Genomic DNA, 21,144 nt, shown 5'->3' on the forward strand with positions numbered 1-21,144 from the left:
TCAAAGTTGGTGTTGTGTTCCCTGTAACAGCAGGAATGGAACGGATTGGGAAAGTGGCGTCGCACATCATCCATGTGTACAGTCAATGAGACCCGGATCACATTAGAGATAAAAAACGATCAGTTCCCGGATCGGAAGGTAAAGTATTGTGAAAGATGGAACGGATCCAGTGTTAACCTATGGATCCGTTCTGCACGATCCGCTGAATGGACTGCAAGTTTCCTGCTGCACCAATTTTCCCGGACCGCTGAGCCCAGTGGAATGGAAATGGAAGCTGAAGCACTGCATTAGGGGCAATTAGAAAAGGAACGTTTCTTCACGCTAGTGAAGAGCGGAGTGTTCTAAATAGAAAAACACACTTTGGGGTGGGGATCTCGGGGAGATGTGGGGAAACGGAACGGAAGCAGCTGAACGGAAACGGAGTGAAAACAAATCCAATCGACTGGTGATCCGATCCGTTTTAACAGATCCATTTGCCACTTTAACGCAAATGTGTACCGGGCCTGAAATGTATACTTCAGTTCCGGCATGCGTTTTGTGATAACACACTGCATGCAGCAATGACGCATGCCGTTATACCATGATGCACCGGCTACACAGTGAACGACGCTTAGGCGGTGCACTGCAGTGTGGCAAACCGCACTATGAACAACATAGCCTTATATGGGCAGTACTGCCAATATTCTACTACTGTAGTGGCTTCGCCCCGCACTCACATTTACTTGTCACCACACCAGTTATATGAATGCGTGAAAATATGTTTGCAATTGCGCTATCTATGTTCATATTACTTACTATTTTCCCACAAAACATTAAACTATTTCCAGGCCAAATAGAAGGTTTTTAGATTCTCAATTTCCCCACCGCAATTGGCTAATCTTTAATTCACAACTTCAACATTACTACATAGCACACAGCACGATTTCCTCTTCAGCATCAGCAGCAGAAACAACTTCTCTCTCCTCTTTCACCTATAAATATAGCCCGGCGCAGTGACGTCACGCATGAGTTCCCCTTCCCCGCCCTCCTCTGTCGCTGGCAGCTGGGGAGTGGGCGTGCACAGTGGAACGTTTGCCTGGGAAGTAGCGTGAGGTGAGTGACGTGATGCGGAAGAGGAATAGACGGGAAGGGTACAGCTGATTGCTGCTGCAGGGGGGGATTCTCTACCTGCCAGGCTCATGTCTCTGCCCTGATCACCCGCGGCACGTGCAGGCTGGCCAGTCCTCAGCAGCTCCATTGCCTGGCTGCAGGAGCTGTGTGTTATGCACGGTCCCTCTGCAGAGAGAATCCAAACTATGCATCATGTGCAGGAGATCTGTATAGGGAAAACCTCCTCTCCAGGTATTTACAGTGTCTGTAGCTTGTCTGTGTATTGTGGAAGTCAGGAATGCAATGAAACTAAAGAAGATTTGTCAGTAAAGTGTGTGGACTGTTCCACAGATTCCACTCCACCTGTCCTTCACAACCACCTTCTGCATTATGTAAATAGAGCAGATTTGGGAATTTTTGTTTTTAAAGAATACAAATGCATATTAACAGGACCGGTGCTTCCATAGGTTTGTGCTAAGCAATTGCCCAGGGGCCCCACAAGTCAGGGCCTGTAGAAGTCTAGAAGTCAAAAGTTTGCTGCAGCATATGTTTGAGATTGTCCTGAGCCTCTCTGGGTCTTTATGATCACCTCCTTTTCCCCATTAATTCAGGCCTCTTTCACAGTGGGACGTTGCATTTTGATGCGACGTTAAAGTCGCAACGCAAACTAACAATGTAACTTCCCAAAAATGTCACAACGCAACTCTATGCCCTGTTATCGTCGCATACAGGCAATGAAAAGTATGCTTCCAGGTCATTACTGAGCATGTGCAAACAGTCCAACGCAGTTAATAACGTGTATAACGCACAGCATGCAGCACTTTCTAATAATGCTACACGTTACACACAAACGCAACGTGTGCACTGTGATTGTTGCACAGACTTAGTATTGCTGTGTGTTAGTACACGGTCAAACTTTTTCTAAGGTGCGACTTTAATGTCACGCTGTGAAAGAGGCCTAAATACTTGCAAAGTTGGGCTCTAGTCTACTTTAAGGGTTCCAGCAGAAAACCTCATAGGGAACAGTTCTCCAATCACAGCACAAAGCTTTGTGATTCGCCGAATAGTGTGGGCATAGTTTACTACAGCCTATCTGAAACCTAAAAGTTAGTGAAATTTCCCTATGAAGTTTCCTACTGGGTCCCCTAAAGTAGACTAGCGCCCAAAGAGGTATTCAGAAGTTAATAACATAAACAAACTGGGAATATAACACAGGTACGGGGGGGTGAGAATTTTTTTGCCCAAAGTAATTGGTGATTAAAGGGATCCAAGCAGCTTCCCTGCAATTTGTCCTGGTTTCTAATAGGTGTAGGGTCTGCCATTCCTTTCCCCTCCTCCATCTGCCCTTATTTATCCAGGGGAAGGTGTGAATGTAATAAAGTATGACTTTTTAAAACTGTTTGATGTACAGTGTCCTATCTTCCTGGAAGTACCAAATAATAGTGGTTGGTGGTGGGTTTTTGTTTTGTCATCCAGCACAACAGATTGCTAAATGGTAAACTTGTACACCTGTAGTGATTCTAGATCAGGGCTGCCCAATAGGTCGATTGCAGATCGCGACCGCCTGATCAATAGATTGCGGCCTCGTGGCTGTGTCCCACTGAATTTTGCAGCCAGCCGCTGTAGAACGCAGTTTCTGCTGCTGATCGCGCAGCCTATCGGGAGGAGAGAGCCGTGGCCAATCGGGGGAGGAGAGAGGCGCGGCCAATCAGGGAAGGAGAGAAGCAAAACTTCCGACTCCACTCAGCCGCGGCTGCCTAGAGGGGAAATATGCAATTCGGCGGCTGAGGGAGGCTCCCTCCCTCAGCTGCCAAATTGCATATTTGCCCTCCAGGCAGCTGTGGCTGAGGGAGTAAAGACCAGGACGCCACCGAGGGAAGCAAGTTAAAATGTGTGTCCGGCCCTATACCCAGCAACCTATACTAAAAGCACATATACCCAGGTAACCTATAGTGAAGGCACATATACCCGGCTAACCTATCCTGAAGGCACATATACCCGGCTAACCTATGCTGAAGGGACCTATACCTAACTACATTTCGGGTGCATTTGACACGTCGGTAGACCTTCTGGCCTCTGCGAATTTTAAAGAAGCTTGCGAGCCAAAAAAGTGTGGGCACCCCTGTTCTAGATCGTCAGCAAGATAAATTATCATTTAAAGTGGCACATATCTTACATCTGTGTAGATCTAACGGACTCACGTGTGATAAGCAGTGTTAATTGTTGAAACAAAGTATAGATGAGTCATATGATCATTTGCTGTGATTTGTTTGACTGAGAGGTGGTGGTGTATTTGGAGTGAGCAGGATATTCTGCTAACACAGAAATTACATGTGCACAATACATGTGCAGCTTAAAGGACAACTGTAGTGAGAAGACTATGGAGGCTGCGATATGTATTTCCTTTTAAAGAATTACATTTTTGGCTGTATTATTATTGTCTAAATAACTCCAGAAACAAGCATGCAGCTAATCTTGTCAGATCTGACAGTAGTGCCAAACGCCTGATCTGCTGCATGCTTGTTCAGAGTCTATAGCTAAAAGTATTCGAGGCAGAGGATCAGCAGGATAGCCAGGCAACGGGTATTGCTTAAAAGGAAATAAATATGGCAGCCTCCGTATCCCTCTTTCTTTAGTTGTCCTTTAAGAGCAGTCCAAGGAATATCTGTGTAATATTACAATAGTTACAGCATATGAAGATTTTGTGTAAAATGGAGTTCCACTTAAAATGATCTATTGTCATTTGTACTTTTTATTTGCAGATGACTCAAAGTTTTCTCCTGGGTCTGCTGGGGTAGTTTCGTGCAGGAAGATGGCACAAAACAAAATCCATTTTAGAACTATTGCACCGAAAGGGGCACCCAAGATTGTTCCTTCCTGCTTACCTTCATTCCCTCCTTCCGCGGCTGACATAGCTGCCCCTAACACCAAGCCTTTCGTTATGCAAACTCAGAACTATGCCTTGATGAAAGTAGCTGGTCAGGATGGCACCTTCTCCTTGGTAGCTGTACCACAAGTCACTGCACCTGTGGGCAGACCAGTTATCCAAACAGCTGGCATACCCCTGCAGGAAAATCTCAAATTACCTATTCCTAGGTACAAGCCGAGCCAAGAGAGGAACTTGCCAAGCAAAAAGCCAAGGGTGCAGAACCAACCAAAAGTAGACCACCCTAGTGTAATTCAAGTCAACAAGGAGATCGTTGTAAAAGCTAATCCTAAAGAAGACATTGCTGCGGTAAAATTTACTTCTGTGGCAGAAGACACTTCCCTCGAAAAAAGCCTATTTCAGAGTTGTAGAACACAAGTTGTTAATGTAAATAATTCATCTTTGCCATTCAAGGATACAGGTTCACCTTCTATTTTATCAGCAACAAGTCCTATAAAGCTTAGTCTTGACATTGAACGGGCCGTGGGTTCCAGAGACAGTGGATCATTGGTGAAACGTGAAGCTACTAAAGTGATTGAATCAGCCAAACATGCGACCGTGCTATCTCCTGTGGTTTTCGGCAGCCCCGTTCATCTACTTACCAATGCCCCAAAGGGAAAACTGCCCATCTTGCCTTACTCAAAAATGAAAAAAAATATTATTTCTAATAGTAAACAGGTAGCAAGTCCATCGAAGCTACCACAGTTGAATGTCAGCCAGTGTGGACCACCGACCTCCTCAAGTGATGGCCCAACTACCGCACCAGCCAGCGGGATTTCACAAACTTGCACCACCCCAGCGGGTCCGTGTCCACCTGCCCCGAAACCTGCTGGAAGTTTATACAAACAGAATGGCGTATCGGGCAGGATGAGAGCGAGGAAAAGAAAACCCTCGAGTGAGATACTCAAATACCAAACTAAAATGAGACTGATTGGGAAAAAGCTAATTGTGTGCAAGGAAAGAGCCAAAACTCAGATGGTGAAGACAAGAGATAGAAAAGGGTCAGTCGGGAAGAAGTACAGAAACATTATGCCAAAGCCGTTTGTAGACAGTCACGGGGTAGCATCCCCCAGTGGCTCCTCCTCTGTACTGCAGGGTTATGGTGGAGATGTGACACTCAGAAATCATGTGATCAGCCTTAGAACACATAGATGGAGGCAAAGTGACATTTATTCAGTCAGTCAGGGCAGTTATAAACTTCCTTCATTGTCTGTAAAACCTCTGTATAAATGTCACATCTGTGATCACAGCTTCCAGTTCAAGCATCATCTGCAAGACCACCTGAACAGTCACAGCAACAAGAGACCCTACCACTGCCGCCTCTGCCGCAAGGCCTACGTGCACTCGGGCAGCCTGAGCACGCATATGAAGCTCCACCACAGCGACAGCCGCCTCAAGAAGCTCATGTGCTGCGAGTTCTGCGCCAAGGTGTTCGGACACATCCGGGTCTACTTTGGTCACCTGAAAGAAGTCCATCGTGTTATCATCAGCACAGAGTCAGCAAATAGACAAGCCGAAAAGAAAACTCTGACCCATACGGAAGAAGCAAATGCATTACATAGGTGAGTTTTTATTAAAATCAGAAAAGAAAGTTTAATTCGAAACAAATTCTAAAATATAGCTGAAGAAGGGCCTCCCCTGGGGAAGAAAAAAAGATATACATGTAGTCCCTGACTTGCGAACGACCCGCCGATACAAATGGCATAGATTCTGTGGGAAGAAGTTAAAATAATAAAAAAAATTTTTTTAAATTGATGTAGTTTTTGAGAAAATCAATTTTAAAAAATTCAAAGAAAAAAATAGCTTTTAAACTTGTAAATGGGGACAGAGGTGACACAGAGGGGGACACTGTAGGTACAGGGGACAGAGATGACACAATGTTCCAACTTAAGAACTGATTCAGGTTAAGAATGAACCTATAGGCCCTATCTCGTTCGTTAACCAGGGACTACCTGTATTTATCTATATCTCTATCTTAGGCTTGTAAAACTAGAGGTTTAAAGGACAACTGAAGTTAGGATATGGAGGCTGCCATATTTATTTCTTTTTAAGCAATACAAGTTGCCTGGCAGCCCTGCTGATCCTCTGCTTCTAATACAGGTGAAACGAAACAAATATGCATATCGTACAAAAATTAATTTATTTCAGTAATTCAAATTAAGAGTAGGTGAAACTTAAAATATGAAATACACTCATTACATGCGAAGTGAGATATTTCAAGCCTTTATTTGTTATAATTTTGAGGATTATGGCTTATAGCTTATGAGAACTCCAAAATCCAAAATCTCAGACCATTAGACTTCTGTGAAAATGTTCAATATTCTAGGCTCAAAGTGTCAGACTCTAATCAGCTAATTCATCCCAAGCACCTGCAAAGGATTCCGCGCTTTGAGTCCACCAGGAGAAAAGCGCGATATAAATGTTATTTGTCTTGTCTATCTCATATATTAGTTTCAACTTTAAGTTGAATGACTGAAATAAATGGAATTTTGCTCAATATTCTAGTATTTCGAGTTTCACCAGTATTTTTAGCCATAGACCCTGAACAAGCATATGCAGCAGACCAGGTGTTCCTGACATTGTCAAATCTAACAAGATTAGCTGCATGCTTGTTTCTGGTGTTGTTCAGAATTTACTGCAGTCAAATAGATCAGAAGATCTGCCAGGCAACTAGTTTTGTTTAAAAGCAAATAAATATGGCAGCCTCCATCAGTTGTCCTTAAAGAGAACCAAAGACGAAGCACCCTCATGTATTTTACCTTCTAAATCAGTGGGAACATGACAGTAAATACCTAATCTGCTCTTTGTTTCATTGTTCTTTGTTTAATCTGACTGTTATCACCTCTGAGAATCCCCGACTGAGCATTCAGTATGGCTTTGCTACAGAATGATTATAGCTGAGTCTGTCTTCTCTGGTGTCTTTTCAAGCCCAAGCCTGCCCCCTTGTGGCTCTCTATAATGACTCAGCAATAATCATTCCCGGCAAAGCTAGACTGAATGCTCAGTCGGGGATTCTTATCACAGCTGATAACCAGGGCTGTGGAGTCGGTCCAAAAGTCCTCCGACTCCTCAGTTTAGGATTTCATCGACTCAGACTCCTCTAATTTGCATATTACAATTTTGTTGATTAACAGTATGTAACGTGAAATTTGTCTCTTAACTGCCAACGCTTAGGAAAGACAACTGAAGTGAGAAGGATATGTAGACTACTATATTTATTCCCTTCAGACTAAAACTAGTCCTTGGTAAGAGTACTTGTAAAAGGTACAGACCAGAACAAAGAACATCTATCAGGCCCTAGGCAATGTAAGTGTAGGTACATGTAAGTAGGATGTGCAGGTACTCTGCAGGAGAATGAGGAGATTCTTCCTCTATTACACATTCTTCATGCACAATCTGAGCAAGGTTTATGGGTGATAGACAACACCTCTGTGTTCAATGTGCACAACATTCTCAGTGGATTCCCTGCAGCTCTGTGGGGAGTGCATATGTAGAGTATAGTACTACTGTGTAACAAAGGAAACCTGAGACAGATGAAATTAAAGTTTTATACATACCTGGGGCTTCCTCCAGCCCCCTTCAGGCTAATCAGTCCCTCGCTGTCCTCCTCCGCCACCTGGATCTTCTGCTATGAGTCCAGGTACTTGAGCCAGTCTGGTGTAGTGCGCATGCACACACTCCGCCGCCAGGAGCATACTACACCTGCGCAACACTATTGTGCAGGTGCAGAACGCTCCTGGCTGTGGAAGCGGCACGTAGCCAGACTGCTCTGACTGGCTGAATTACCTGGACTCATAGCAGAAGATCCAGGTGGCGGAGGAGGACAGCGAGGGACTGAATGGCCTGAAGGGGGCTGGAGGAAGCCCCAGGTATGTATAAAGCTTTTCTTTTAATTCGCCTCAGGTACCCTTTAATTCATAGTCCCCAAACCAAATTTTAACATATCAAATTATTTGATTTCATGAGCAAAGAGAGTGCATACATTTGCATAAAACAGCATCAATGCAGAATTATTTCCATCTCATTGACCATCTCTATTAGTGACATGGCTACACATCAGGCTTTATACTTACAGCATAGATGTTATTTCGTATATATAAGAGATTCCTGTGTACACATCATATATACTGTACAGTCACAATCAGATATGTATATCTGACTTTAAAAATACAGGGACTGCTTTATTGAAGCAGCACACGTAACTCATTTTGATTGGTTTATTTCATTTTTGTGGACTGAACACAGCTATTACTGTATATATGTGTGTGTATATATATATATATATATATATATATATATATATATATATATATATATATATATATATATATATATATATATATAATGACTATTATCTGAGAAATAGAACATTTTATCATATTTTCTATTTTAATTACAGTTACAAATTCATTAGGAGTCGGTGCATTTTTTCCCGACTCCGACTCCAGGCACCCAAAATTGCTCCGACTCCACAGCCCTGCTGATAACACACTTTTAGCAGTGAGGATGAAACAGAGAGCAGGGTAGAGGTTTTCTCTAATGTTCCCACTGATCTATATGGTAAAATACATGAGGGTGCTTCGTCTCTGGTTCACTTTAATGCCGGGTACACAGAGATGTTCTGGCAGGTTTACGGCTACGTCATCTATTTCCAACATGTCCAATCTGATTTCCGATCAATTTACCATTCACCTCTATGGAAAATTGATCAGAAATGATTATGTAATATTTATACAGTGCTGATCTCTTCCGCAGCGGAAAGCATGTTGGAACTTGGAAATAGTCGATCTGGCATTAAATCTGCCATATAATATTGTGTGTACCAGGCATTAAAGTGGATCCGAGGTGAACTTTTACTCATTGCATAATTGTCTTCCTTTCCTATTGTTTATCGGGCATTCCTCAAGCCAAATACTTTTTGTTTTTGTTTCCCTATAAACTAAATAACCCACGCCCACAGGTTTTCAGAGAGCCTTGGCAGTAGCAAGGGCTCATGGGAGCTCAGTCTGGGCAGGAGGAGGAGGAGGTGTTACTAGCCATTGATTTCAGAGGCAGAGTGGAGGAGGGGGGATTAGGTATTTTTCACAGGCTTAGTGATCAAGATACAGATAAGCCTGCCTCTGTGTAATGTTTACAAACAGCATGGCTGCTGTCATTGTATCGCAGGAAGAAATAATCATTTTCTATTAAAGCTGTATGCAGCTAGCTTTGCTGTGTAAACTATCTAAACTTTAGATAAGATATATAGACAAGTTACTTATTCTAGTTTAGTTTTTCATCTCAGATCCGCTTTAAGTATCCCTTGGGGGATGTGTAGAGGATCCTCAAAACCCCATTTCTGAAAAATCTAGATCAAATACAGGTTTTTGGTATTTGCAGTTGCCAGCCTTAAATTAGCAAGAACCGACTCCCATTACCTGGGGTGTAAGTAGAGGATTGTAGTCCCTGTGACTGCAGGAGGCCCAGTGCTGTGGGGGGGCCTCTACTACTAACCTTCCCTTCCTCCGATACAGGAGACTATACTTCAGATCAGGTGCTTCTGTGGCTATACTTGTTATGTCTTGTGAGACGGGCCCTGCCCCAAATGCGGAGAAGGGCACCAAGCGGAGGCAAGAGAAGAGGTGTGAACTTGGGAAGGGGGGGGGCACGGCATTAGGGGGGGAGCCATGAATTGTAGTTCCACCCCTGCTCCCACAATGCTTCACTTCAGGAGCATTAGCTAATATACAAATGTTTGCATCAGCAGTATCCCCCACCTTGCCAGATCTGTCTAAATCCGATGATAGAATATGCTGGTTTCATGTTTCATCAAAGTTTGCTTCAATAGCAAAGCAAGTGTGAACAGTAAAATAGGCACGTTATGTGTATGTCTGCATAGTGTATCTATAATTCATTAGACATTATACACATCACACCCTTATTACTTTTCTTCTTCATCTACCTGTTAAAGTGGACCTGAACTCTTGCACAGGACAGAAGGAAACCCTAGAGAAATGCACCCTTTATGTATTTATAGAGTTTAGCCTGTGTCATTCCCCCTCATCTGTGACTAATTACCAGTGTAATTTGACCTCTTAGCTGTACCAGCTGGCTACCTCAGCAGAACAGCTAATTTGTAAACACAGGATGTTAAAGTGAATCTCCGGACTAAAAATCTACTCAGCAGAACTGAAAAAGCTTGGTGTTTCTTTAACAGTTTCACAGCATCAGAACTTTGTTTTTCTTACCAAAGCATAATTTTTAGCTGCATTTTTAGCTAAGCTCCACCCATCAAAGAAAACTGCCCGGGCTTTTTTCCCTGATGCTGTGCAAAGCATGATGGGATTTCCTATGTTGTTCACATTGCCTAGCAACTGGGAGGGGTGTTCAACACACAGGACAGTTGGAACTGTCTCATGCTCCCTGTCACCTAATTTCAACCAAAAAGATGGCTGCCCTCATGAAATCAAACATTTTCCTGTTATTTTAAAACAGGGTGGGTAAGAGATTATATTGCCTATTTTAATTAACATAACTAATTTAACTTAATGACAGTATGCTTGTTTAGGCTGAAGTTCCTCTTTAACCCTCTGTCTGCTTCCATAAAAGCAGAAAGTTGAGACACTGCAGATATATTGCAGGATTTGTATCAGCTGTAACAAAAATGTTTTTTTCTTTAAAGGCTATTATGCTGTTGCTTATCTTTTAGAGCAGATGGGAAGTTCTGAGTTCAGGTCCACTTTAATCTGAGTTTTGTTCATTTATAAATTGAAAGATGAATAATTTAAAATAAACTGTTTCAGAGACAAGAGTGCGAGTGAAGACCATTCCCTTCAGGAACAAATGGAAGAGATCCGGCTGCAGATCAGATGCGGGCGTTGCCCCTTCACAGCATCCACATTTGCTGACATGAAACTCCATTTGCTTTGCGAGCACGGAGAGGAGTTTCAGGAAGTGCTGCAAGAAGCCGTCTTGGAGAAGCGACATGGTGCCCAAGAAGAGCTGGTCAAGCACGCTACTCACCACTGGAAGCTACTCAACGAGAAGAGGAGCGTGGTGAAGTGTCCCAAGTGTCATGAGGAGATTGTTGGCACCAGTAGACTGAGGAAACACGTGTGTCCTTCAGACTCTGTCTGTAGTGAATCTGAGGAAACTGAACCCACTTTGTCAGTGGTAGAGGGGGAGGCCCCGTGGCAGAAGGAGAACGCCCCTTCAGAGCAGGGCACCGAAATTCAGTTCTGCTGTGGAAAAATCTTCAACTGCTTGTTGTGTAAACAAGTTTTCGAGGTTCAGGCTGATCTCCTTGAACACTGGAAAGAGAAGCACAATTGTGAAGAGCCCTTAGTACTCTGGACAATTTTTAGTTCTCTATCAAAGATTGATAAATAATTTTTCTCATAGTTTTTGAAGTAAAAAAAGACCGAGCCTGTCGTGCCAGGCTTGATACTGGACTGAGGGGTCTCGGGGTTAAATACTTACCTGATCTATCGTAATTCATTCAAGTAGGTGATTGCTCCACCCCTTTCAAAATTGCGTCCGGGGCTTTTTTTTTTTCCCCTTCAAATTTCAGCCAGAGCTCTGACCACCTCTATCTGCGTTGCCGCTGCCAGCCCCCAGCTCAGCAGCCATGGCCTAATTGGTGGCTGCTAAGCTTGGAATGTGCCACGGCAACACGGGCAGAGGTCTCCAAAGAGCTTTGGCAGACCCCAACGAGAGGGGGGGAGCATCACTGTTCACATCAGGTAAGTATTTAACCCTGAGAGACCCCCGTTCCCGATCCTGCAACATTAAGACACAACACAACATTAAGACAGGTTCTGTCTTTTTATACTGGAGGTAGTCTTTAATGCCTATGTAGAGGCGTGTGTTTTTTGCTTTGTTTGTTGGTTTATTTGTTTTTTTATGTGCATTTAATAGAACATTCTTTTAAATGTAGCTATGCCTAAAGGTTTTGTAAAAAGAAATGGTATTTACAGAATGAAATGCAAGATACCTTCTGCAGTATTTTATAGATCCTTATTTAATCTCTTCCCTAGCGACCTAAAGCGGTCTGCTCACTACTATTCAGTCTGAACCATTCCTACTTTAGTCACATTGTATGCAGTAGTGGCGAGTGATTGGCTCTTCCAGGTGATGACTAATGGCCTCGTATGTCTGTCAGCCTCTAATACGGATGCATTCCTTCAAGCTGGATGAAAGTGAGCTGGCAGTAGGAGGTTGCAAGGGAGGACACAAAGATCTACACATTTATGCAGTAGGTATCTTCAATTTTTTGTTTTGTAAAAACACAGCCTTTTTATGCCTTATTTATTTAAAAAAAAATGTCCTGCAAAATGCATATTATGAAAAATACCTCCTGTACTTGGGCTTTAAGAAACGTTTCTGTGCGCGTGCCCCTACTCTTTTTGCCTTCCGATTTGAGAAGGAACCTAAAAAGAATAATTTCAGTTTTGGGGATTTTTTTTTGTTTTTTTTTTTTCTAACTCCAATGTTGTATTACATGTTTTTGTTAATTTAACTCGCCGATTTCGCATTTCAATAGTTTAACCAGTAGTAAAGAGAAACATTTCTGGGGACGAAAATATATATGTGTATATATAATTTTTTTTTTTTCGTTAACTCATTTTAGTTGTATTGACATATATGGTTGCACAACTAAAGCATTATAGGATTATTTTTACAGGGTAGATTAACAATGTTTTTGTTGTCTCATCAATATCCTCAGTAATCCATAAATTGCAGCAGTGTCCTTTGCCCATGTTACAGTGCTGAGAAGTGTTTGGGTGCCCTCTAATCATACAATCTTGATTGTACAATCTTACCAAATCTACCGGTATGTAATAGAATGGTGAAGTGAGTGAATATACTTTGCATGGATAATTTATGTATTCCCGCATGTTACTTAAGGTGTACCCCTGAGCTGAAGCTTGGGTCTAAAAGGAAGTACTTACCTTTTGAAGTGGGAAGCCTTTGGATCCTGTAGAGGCTTCCCTTGGCATCCCCCAGTTGCTGCTTGCGACCCCCCCACCCCCCCAAAAAAAAAGATTTGTATTGGTTTGTTGGAAATCTGATCAGGTCTGAGCTAATCTTCAAGCACAAGCGCGGCCATACTGCGACTGTGCTAATTTCTCCTCCATTCCGATCAGCTGGAGGGTCCTGGGAAACGGCGGCAGGAGTGAGGGGGAACTGGGAAACCTATAGGATCCAGAGGCTCCACTTCTTAGGTAAGTATGTCCCTTTTGATCCTAGCTTCAGCTCTGGTTCACTTTAAGCTGCCCACTAATGATAAAGTTTTGCTTGTACAATCTTACCACTTCTGTGTCATGTAAGAGGTTACCTAAAGTATCCATTCAAAGTGTATTCACTCAGTTTACCCGTCTACTACATAGATTTGGGAAGATTGTACAGTTAAGCTTGCATCTTTACACAAGGACAGTTCAATACTCAGTACAGGCCCCACTCAGATAAATATAATAGCCATTAAGTCCTCCAAATTCTACAATATGAATTCCTATTCCTCCTCTGTGACTGTTTCAAGGTCCCTCTTCTTGCATATCACAGTACACCTCCACCACATCCAATCAGAAGCCACTCACCAGATGTGATGACCACCAGGGTCTAGTAGCGCATTGGGGGATATTCCCAAATCACCCCCAAGCTCCATGATCCAATACAATCCACTTCCTGTTCCACCTACATTGTCCTATTCATGGCCAATGTGACAACCTCCAATAACAACCTCTCATAGAGTAATACTGTAAAACTATTTAAAAGTATATATGGGGATTGCACCCACATAAAATGACTTGTAAAACAGTGTAGAGTTTTATGTCCGGGCTCGCCTCCGTTCAGGTGGCCTCGGCTGGCTCCTCCCAACGTGCTGTCCTTGCAGCGTATGGTCGGCTGCCGTACACACTGCCACATCCGGAGTCCGCCCTATTAGTTTCATTATAATATTATTAGGGGCTCATGATGAGTTTTTTTTATACACTGCAAGGACAGCACATCGGGATGAGCCAGCTGAGGATGCCTGAATGAGGGAGAGCCCATACATAAAACTCTACACTGTTTTACAAGTGATTTTATGTGAGTGCAATAACCTTTTATACTATTAAATTGTTTTACAGTATTACGCTATGACAGGTTGTTATTTGAGATTATCACATTGGCCATGAATGGGACAACGAAGGTGAAATAGGAAGTGGAAAGTTTCTGATCATGAAGGTCGTGAGTGACCTTGGAATATCCCCAACATGCTACCAGACCAGGCATGGGCAAACTCGGCCCTCCAGCTGTTACGGAACTACAAGTCCCACAATGCATTTGCCTTTATGAGTCATGACTGTGGCTGTCAGACTCCTGTAATGCATTGTGGGACTTGTAGTTCCTTAACAGCTGGAGGGCCAAGTTTGCCCATGCCTGTACTAGACCCTGCTGGTCATCGCATCTGACCTTGAAACATTTGACTTTGTGTTGTGGAATTTGTAGGACTTTATTGCTATTATATGAATTTTAGTGGCACCTGTACTGAGTATTGACGTGTACTATTGTTTAGGCAATGCCAACAGCAAGCTGACTAAGTTGCAAACAGAGACCGCTAGTGCTTGTCTGATGTTATGCATTGTTAACCTTTAGAAAAGGCGTTGAGTGAAATGAGACAATTGATTTGTCTTTTGGATTTAAATAGTGTAAAAGCAAGTCTGTGAAGAAAAGAGTTGTTTTCATTCTGTCTTGGTGTAGATCTGTTTGTCCAATGTTCTGTAATCTGTGTATGACTGTCAGCTTTTAAAGTGTACTGGAGATAAAGGAGTATAAAAGTTTTACACATACCTGGGACTCCCCACCCCCTCTGCACCGGTCGCTGCCGTGCCATTTTTCTCCGCCTCCTCGTTCACCTGGTAGCAGCCCTGTTAGATGGGCCAGTCCGCGCAGGCGCAGTTTGCCCATGCGTGCACCCCTGGTGGGGCAGAGCATGTGTAGTATGCCCCGACTGGCCACGCTAATTGGGCTTCTACCGGGCTAACGAGGAGGTGGAGGAAGATGGTGTGGGAGCGATCGGAGCGGATGGGGCTGGGGGAAGCGCCAGGTATGTATAAAACTTTTATATTTCTTTATCTCCGGTTTCCTATAAGTATTAATCTCGTGGGTCTCATCCACTATACACACATTCGTGTTCAGTCTCTGTTGTGGCTTCAATGGGGATTATCTATATTGCAGTAGTGTGTGAAATGGATTCCACATTGTGTATTTGTAGCACCTAAATAATGAACCTATTTCTTTACAGTACCTTTGGTTCTACATTACCCGTTTCTGCGCTTCTTCCAACTCTCCAATCTGTGTAAAGGTGGCCACGAACGATCCAATTTGGCAAACTATCGTTTATGAATGATCGAAAATGATCATTTGGGACCAATAACGGTCAGAAATCTCCTAACCAATCCAATCAGATTGATGGGATCAGTACAAAAATCGGATCAATTTCATCAATCTGATTAGATTGGTTAGGAGATTTTATTCCATCAGTAGTCACAGACTATTTACAATCTTTCCTACGAAGAATCATTCGTAGTCAGCAAAATGTATTGTTAGTGGCCAACGTCACATAGGGCTGAACTGATCAGCATATCCTGAACATAGTGAATACCGGTATGTTGGCCTTCGTGTAAAGATCATACAATCGGTCTGTAAAGTATGGCCAGCCTCTGAGCTCTTCACGTTAAAGGACCACTATCACAAAAAAAATTGTAACATATAAAATGCACTAGTTACTTTCTTCCTATGCTGCTGTCACCTACATTGGATAGTAGAATTCTGACTGATTTTGGACTAGTCCCTCTTCTCATGATAGGTCTATTAACGCTTTGGGACGGTTATTAGGGTTGTCCCTCACCTCCCTGGCTTCTTCCAAATATCTGATTCAAACTGGGGGATCTGTGTTATCCGTCATCAACGGTATATACACTTGGCTCTTGTTCAGATTAAACTGATGGGAGAGCCCACCAGTGGCCCACGAACAGGGCAGAGCCCGTGTAAAAAATAAGTCTGTGTCTCTTAAATATCACACGTGAGTGCATCTGGTTCTTATAACCATAAACGTCATTTGGTTTTAAGCTATGAGAGGCTTTTTATTGGAGGTTTATTCTGAACAAGAGCTGTGGCTATACTGTTGATGATGGATACAGCCAGGGTTGTGGAGTCTGTACAAAAATCATCTGAATCCGACTCCTCAGTTTATGAAACCTCCGACTCCAGGTGCCCAAAATGGCTCCGACTACTAGACTCCGACTCCTTAGTCTTAGACCTACCAGGGCTGTGGATTTGGTACAAAAATCATCCGTCTGTCTCAGTTTATGAAACCACCGACTACAGGTATCCAAAATTGCTCCAACTCCTCGACTCCAATTCCACAGCCCTGAATGTAACAGATCCTGCGGCTTTAATTAGATTTGGAAGGAGCCAGAGAGGGGAAGTACGACCCTAATAATGGTCCCAAAATGTTACTAGACCTAACTGGGAGTCTAAAAAGTCAGGGTGAATGACGCTATACGGGTGTGGTGGTGGCTATCCTGTCTTTGCCTTGTTGGGTAGGAGAGGAGTATACGCCGAGCATTGGATATAATTGAGAGCATATTATGAACTTTTGTGGAGGAATATATTGGCACTAAATGCGATACTCTGGGTGGAGCCGAATGTGTGGCACTTCCTCTCGCTGTGATTATTTTTGTTTCAATAAGTGAAACATCGTGTGACAAAAGGACATTTGTGACTCTCGAACCTCATTACAGTGTTTGTGTTATACAAGATTTAATATCTACTGTAAGTGACGGCAAAGTAGGAGAGAGTTTTTTTTAAAAAAGCAAACCTGAAGCAAAAAAACGCATGATATAATGAATTGTATGTGTAGTACGGATAATGAATTGAACATTAATAGCAAAGAAAATAGTCTCATTTTTATTTTCAGTTATATAGCTTTTTTTATAGCATTGCATCATTCTGTCATATTTGCAGAGAACCTGTAACCAAAAAAAAAAGTTCCCCTGGAGGGTTACTTGCCCCGGGAGGGGGAAGCCTCAGGGTCCCAATGAGGTTTCCTCCTCCCCTGTAGCTGCAGGCAGTCCAGCGCTGGCTCCCTCGAAGAGTCCCAGAATCCTCCCTCGACAAGCGCTTAGAGATTTATTTACCTCTCCTGGCGGGGGCACTGTTGCAGCTCTCTGCATGGAGATAGGTGAAAATAGCGATCTCTGTCAGGTTCGCTCTATGGCGCAGGAGACTTGCGCCTGCGCAGTAGAGCGGCCCGATGGAGATCGTCTATTTTCGCCTATCTTCGGGCGGAGAGCCGATGCTGCGCTTGCGCTGGAGCTGGGGAGGTAAATATTTACATCTCCGCTGGGAGGATTTTCGCCGCCGCCGTGGGACCAAGGAGGACAGGGGAAGCCTCAATAGGATCCGGAGGCTTTCCCCACCCCAGGCGAGTACCCCCCAGGGGAGTTTTTTAAAGTTACAGGTTTTCTTTAAGAATCCACACTATATAGTAAACTGTAAAACAAAGTTGATAAATGACCCTTTGAACTCTCCTGCAGTAATACCTTAGTGCATCAGAAAATAGGACTGTATTCCACCCACTGGGACAAAGAGCTCAGAGAAGCGCTTTTGCATAGGTGACTAAAGTGTTTTTTATTTATTTTTTTAATTCTTCCTGTATTAGAAAACAATAGAAAACTCTCTTCTTTGCTACAAATGTTCTACTTCTTAGCTGTACTACACATAATATTTAAGTAGTATATATACAATATTTCAGTAGTAATATGGTCCCTGTGTAAACATACATACGCAATAAAACATTGTGCAATGTAGAAATGAAAGCTTAGGGCCTACAAAAGAGCGCTGCTGGTAGAAGTCAGCACTGCTCCACTAATCAAATAGACACAATTCCAATCACACTTATGGGCAATATCTAAAAGACTGTCAGTTTAAAAAAATACATAAGTTAAATAAACAATGCCACTAGAAGGATTTTGTTGAGTTCGGAGCTGCCTTTCTGTTCCCCTGTAGTTGAGGTTAGGAGTATAAATGGTCCTTTTATGTGTAGAGGAGACAGTTGGAGATTTTGCTAACTTACTTCATTGTGACTTGGACTTGAGCAGTGCATTCAGGAAGCAGTTGGGAGACCCCTGTAACTGTACTGTAAATATACTAGAATTACTCAGCCACAGCTTGGAATTAATCTGCTAGTTTACGGCCAGTTGTCTTGTGTTGCCAAACATGTTTCCATCACGTCTCAGGACGATATATATGGCTGACTTTACGCTTTTTCCATTATCTTGGAAAGAATGGCTGGGGTGGCTTCTATTATGTTGTTGCCGTCTCATCAGCGTTGTTGTGTTTCTTGGACACAGTGATATTTGCTTGTGCTGTTGTGAAGGTTTGGCGTAGTCGGCGTGTAGATTTGACTCGCAGGCGTTGGATATTGCGGTGTGATGCTTACGTGTTTGTAAGTTCTGGTTCAAAATTTAACCCACCACCGAGATGGATTTTGCAATATTTAATTCTCAATACTTTGAGATGATGCCTTTTTTTTATTTTTTTTTTTATTTTTTTTTTATTATTATTTGGAAAGATATTCACAATTTTATTCATTGTGGAAAAATACAAAAAGTCCTCATGTGGCCATGGAGCTAGAGGGCATACGTGAAAACTGCTATATATGTAAATTTAAAGTGAAGCTATATACAGTATACTTTTTGTTGGTAAAAGCTGATGTTTTATAGGTGAAGAAAATGCAAACCTACTTGGTGAGGGACACCTACTTGGTGAACAAAGTGCAGATGCCACTGTCCGCGTTCGGTGCACTGCCACCTGCTGGCTTTCTCAAATTAGGTGCATACTCAGGAGGACGCAAGGATGCGAAGAGAGATGGAGAAGGGGGATATGTAGCGGCTTCAAGATATGCAAGTGGACAGCACCTTACTGTTCCTGCTAGAGTATAGATACCCTTTAAATAAATACCGGTAAGTGTTATAAAATAATTGTATTGAAGCTGCCCCAAGTTGCCTCCTAAACAGTAGAACTATAGTACCTATTTTGATCTCACTGAGTTCTAAGACTCTTCTGGACACATGTTTTTTGTTTGTTTTGTAATAAACATTTTCCCCTTTATCAGCAATCTATGCATTGTACCCCATCATTTCGGTCTCTCCATCCTGACATTTCCATCGTGTGCTTTGATATCCCAGTCTAAAATCTGTGCTTGCGTATCTGTGATCGTTAGATCAAGTCTGATTGCTGCTTTTTACAAACTTCTTGCTAATGGGGAAGTGTCTGTAAACCATAAGCAGCCAGTGGATTCTCTGCTACGTCAGGGGAGCAAAAACAATGCTTTAAAGAGACACTGAAGCCTCCCCCCCCCCCCCCCCCAAAAAAAAAACACAGTTTTTACTGCAGAGTACTCTTCAACATTAATGCCCTACCTGAAACGCTGCATCCCCTTGCTGAACTTACAATTAAAACCCCCAAATTCCCCAAGGAAAGATTTAGGGATTGCTTCTGTGTAAAGGCAGAGCTTTGGGCAGTAGCTCTGCCCTACTCCCGTCAATCTGCACGGATCTCCGCCTCCTCCCGCCCCTCTGGCTTTCACTGAGAGGGGCGAGGAGTGGCGGCGATCAGCGCAGATTGACATGAATGGAAGCAGAGATACAGCCCAAAGCTCTGCCTCCCCCGGGCAGCAAAATCCACCACTTTGAAAGTTGTGGATTTTTGCCCCGGGATTTCGGGAGCTTTAATTGTGAGTTCAGCCGCAGGGATGCAGTGTTTCAGGTAGGGCAAAAAATGCTGAAGAGGACTCTGAAGTCTTAAAAAAAACAAACCTGTTTTCACTGCAGAGTCTCTTTAACCCATTAGCAGCTTCAATTGTTATCTTGTTTGAGATAAGTGCATCGCTTTTGACTTCAGTTGGTAGAACTCCTTGTGCTGTAAATTCTTTGGAATGCTTTGGTCTCTCTCTGCAAAGGATGTAGAATCTGAAAGCAGAAGTCCTCTGTTATTGTCTCACACTGCCCCCTAGTGACACGTGGCCATAAATACATATTACAGCAGTACTAATTAGAAGCAAGGAAATGTAACAAATAAGAATTAAAACAAAGTGCTAAAATAAATTGGCTTAGAGCACTTGCAAGCCTCTCAATAAATTGCCTGCTAAAGGGTTTAAAGTAAGCTTCTGGCAAACTGCAGGCTTCCTTTTGTGGCGAAGCCAAGATGCCTACAAGATTGATGTCTCTTTTTACTGTATTTTTCTATTGCTCCATTGCCAATTATAAAAACCTAAAATGTACTCTTTTTGTTTAAACGTAAGATTTCTCTATATTGTGTTACTGCCAGCTTATGTTGCCTTAGGAGCCTGTAGATGACCACTTTTATATCTGCCCATTTTTAATCATCAGATTGGCCAATATACATTGTTATATTTATCTAAAGGTGTCAGATTGTTACAGAAGCGATGAGTGTTTTGCCTACTGTTATTATCCTAATAAAGCCCAAAGGATAATTCACTTGGCTGCTTGAAACCCATTTGGAGAATGGCTGCTTGTTTAAAAAAAAAAAAAAAAAAAAAAAAAACTATTGACTTATTGCAGCTGTGGATCAGAACCTTTTTTTTTAAATAGCAAACCAGCATGTGAGTAAGGCACCCCCCCCCCCCCCCCCCCCCCCCGGTCTCATCTCTGCTTCACTGAAGCCAACAACATTTGCCACCATTTAATAGGCAGATACTATTTGGCGATGGTGATCACGCTGATTGCCACTTTATAAGTATTGCAGTCATCACAGATTGCTGGTAATTATCAGTAGGAAACAGGTGGACGCTTTAAAGGGAACCTTAACTCAAAAAAAAAAAGTTTCACTTACCTGGGGCATCTACCAGCCCCCTGCAGCCATCCTGTGCCCTCACAGTCACTCATGGCTCTGCGATAGCTCCCTGCACCAGCGGGAATGCGTAAAAATATACGCATGGCGGCCAGCCGGCAAAAACGGAACTAGCTGGCAGTGGGGGACCGGAGGAGCCATGAGAGACTGCGAGGGCACAGGATGGCTGCAGGGGGCTGGTAGATGCCCCAGGTAAGTGAAACTCCATTTTTTTTTTATTTTTTTTGTTAAGG

The 21,144-nt window shown here is 42.9% G+C and overlaps 1 protein-coding gene and 1 long non-coding RNA gene across 2 annotated transcripts in view; one reads left to right on the forward strand and one right to left on the reverse strand.

Moving 5' to 3' along the window:
- The window catches only part of LOC137519613 (uncharacterized), a 28,234-nt gene extending 27,242 nt beyond the window's left edge, over positions 1-992 (reverse strand). The window contains exon 1 of the long non-coding RNA XR_011021033.1: positions 796-992. This is a non-coding gene — a long non-coding RNA (uncharacterized lncRNA). The remainder of the gene's footprint in view (positions 1-795) is intronic.
- A 143-nt stretch (positions 993-1,135) lies between these two features.
- Positions 1,136-12,648, forward strand: ZNF438 (zinc finger protein 438). Its single transcript, XM_068238588.1, has 3 exons — positions 1,136-1,341; positions 3,852-5,577; positions 10,798-12,648. Exons 1-3 carry the CDS (start codon positions 1,263-1,265, stop codon positions 11,381-11,383), a joined length of 2,391 nt encoding a protein of 796 aa, XP_068094689.1. The 5' UTR covers positions 1,136-1,262; the 3' UTR covers positions 11,384-12,648.
- Positions 12,649-21,144: the final 8,496 nt, after the last annotated feature.

This window comes from Hyperolius riggenbachi, chromosome 5 (genome assembly GCF_040937935.1).
Source record: "Hyperolius riggenbachi isolate aHypRig1 chromosome 5, aHypRig1.pri, whole genome shotgun sequence".
NCBI lineage: Eukaryota > Metazoa > Chordata > Amphibia > Anura > Hyperoliidae > Hyperolius > Hyperolius riggenbachi.

Bases quoted from the DNA above. Each gene is read 5' to 3' on its own strand.
- ZNF438 (XM_068238588.1), top strand. From the start codon at position 1,263: ATGCACGGTCCCTCTGCAGAGAGAATCCAAACTATGCATCATGTGCAG. The intron at 1,342-3,851 runs GTATTTACAGTG...TTTTATTTGCAG, and splicing joins AGGGAAAACCTCCTCTCCAG to ATGACTCAAAGTTTTCTCCT. The intron at 5,578-10,797 runs GTGAGTTTTTAT...AAACTGTTTCAG, and splicing joins GAAGCAAATGCATTACATAG to AGACAAGAGTGCGAGTGAAG.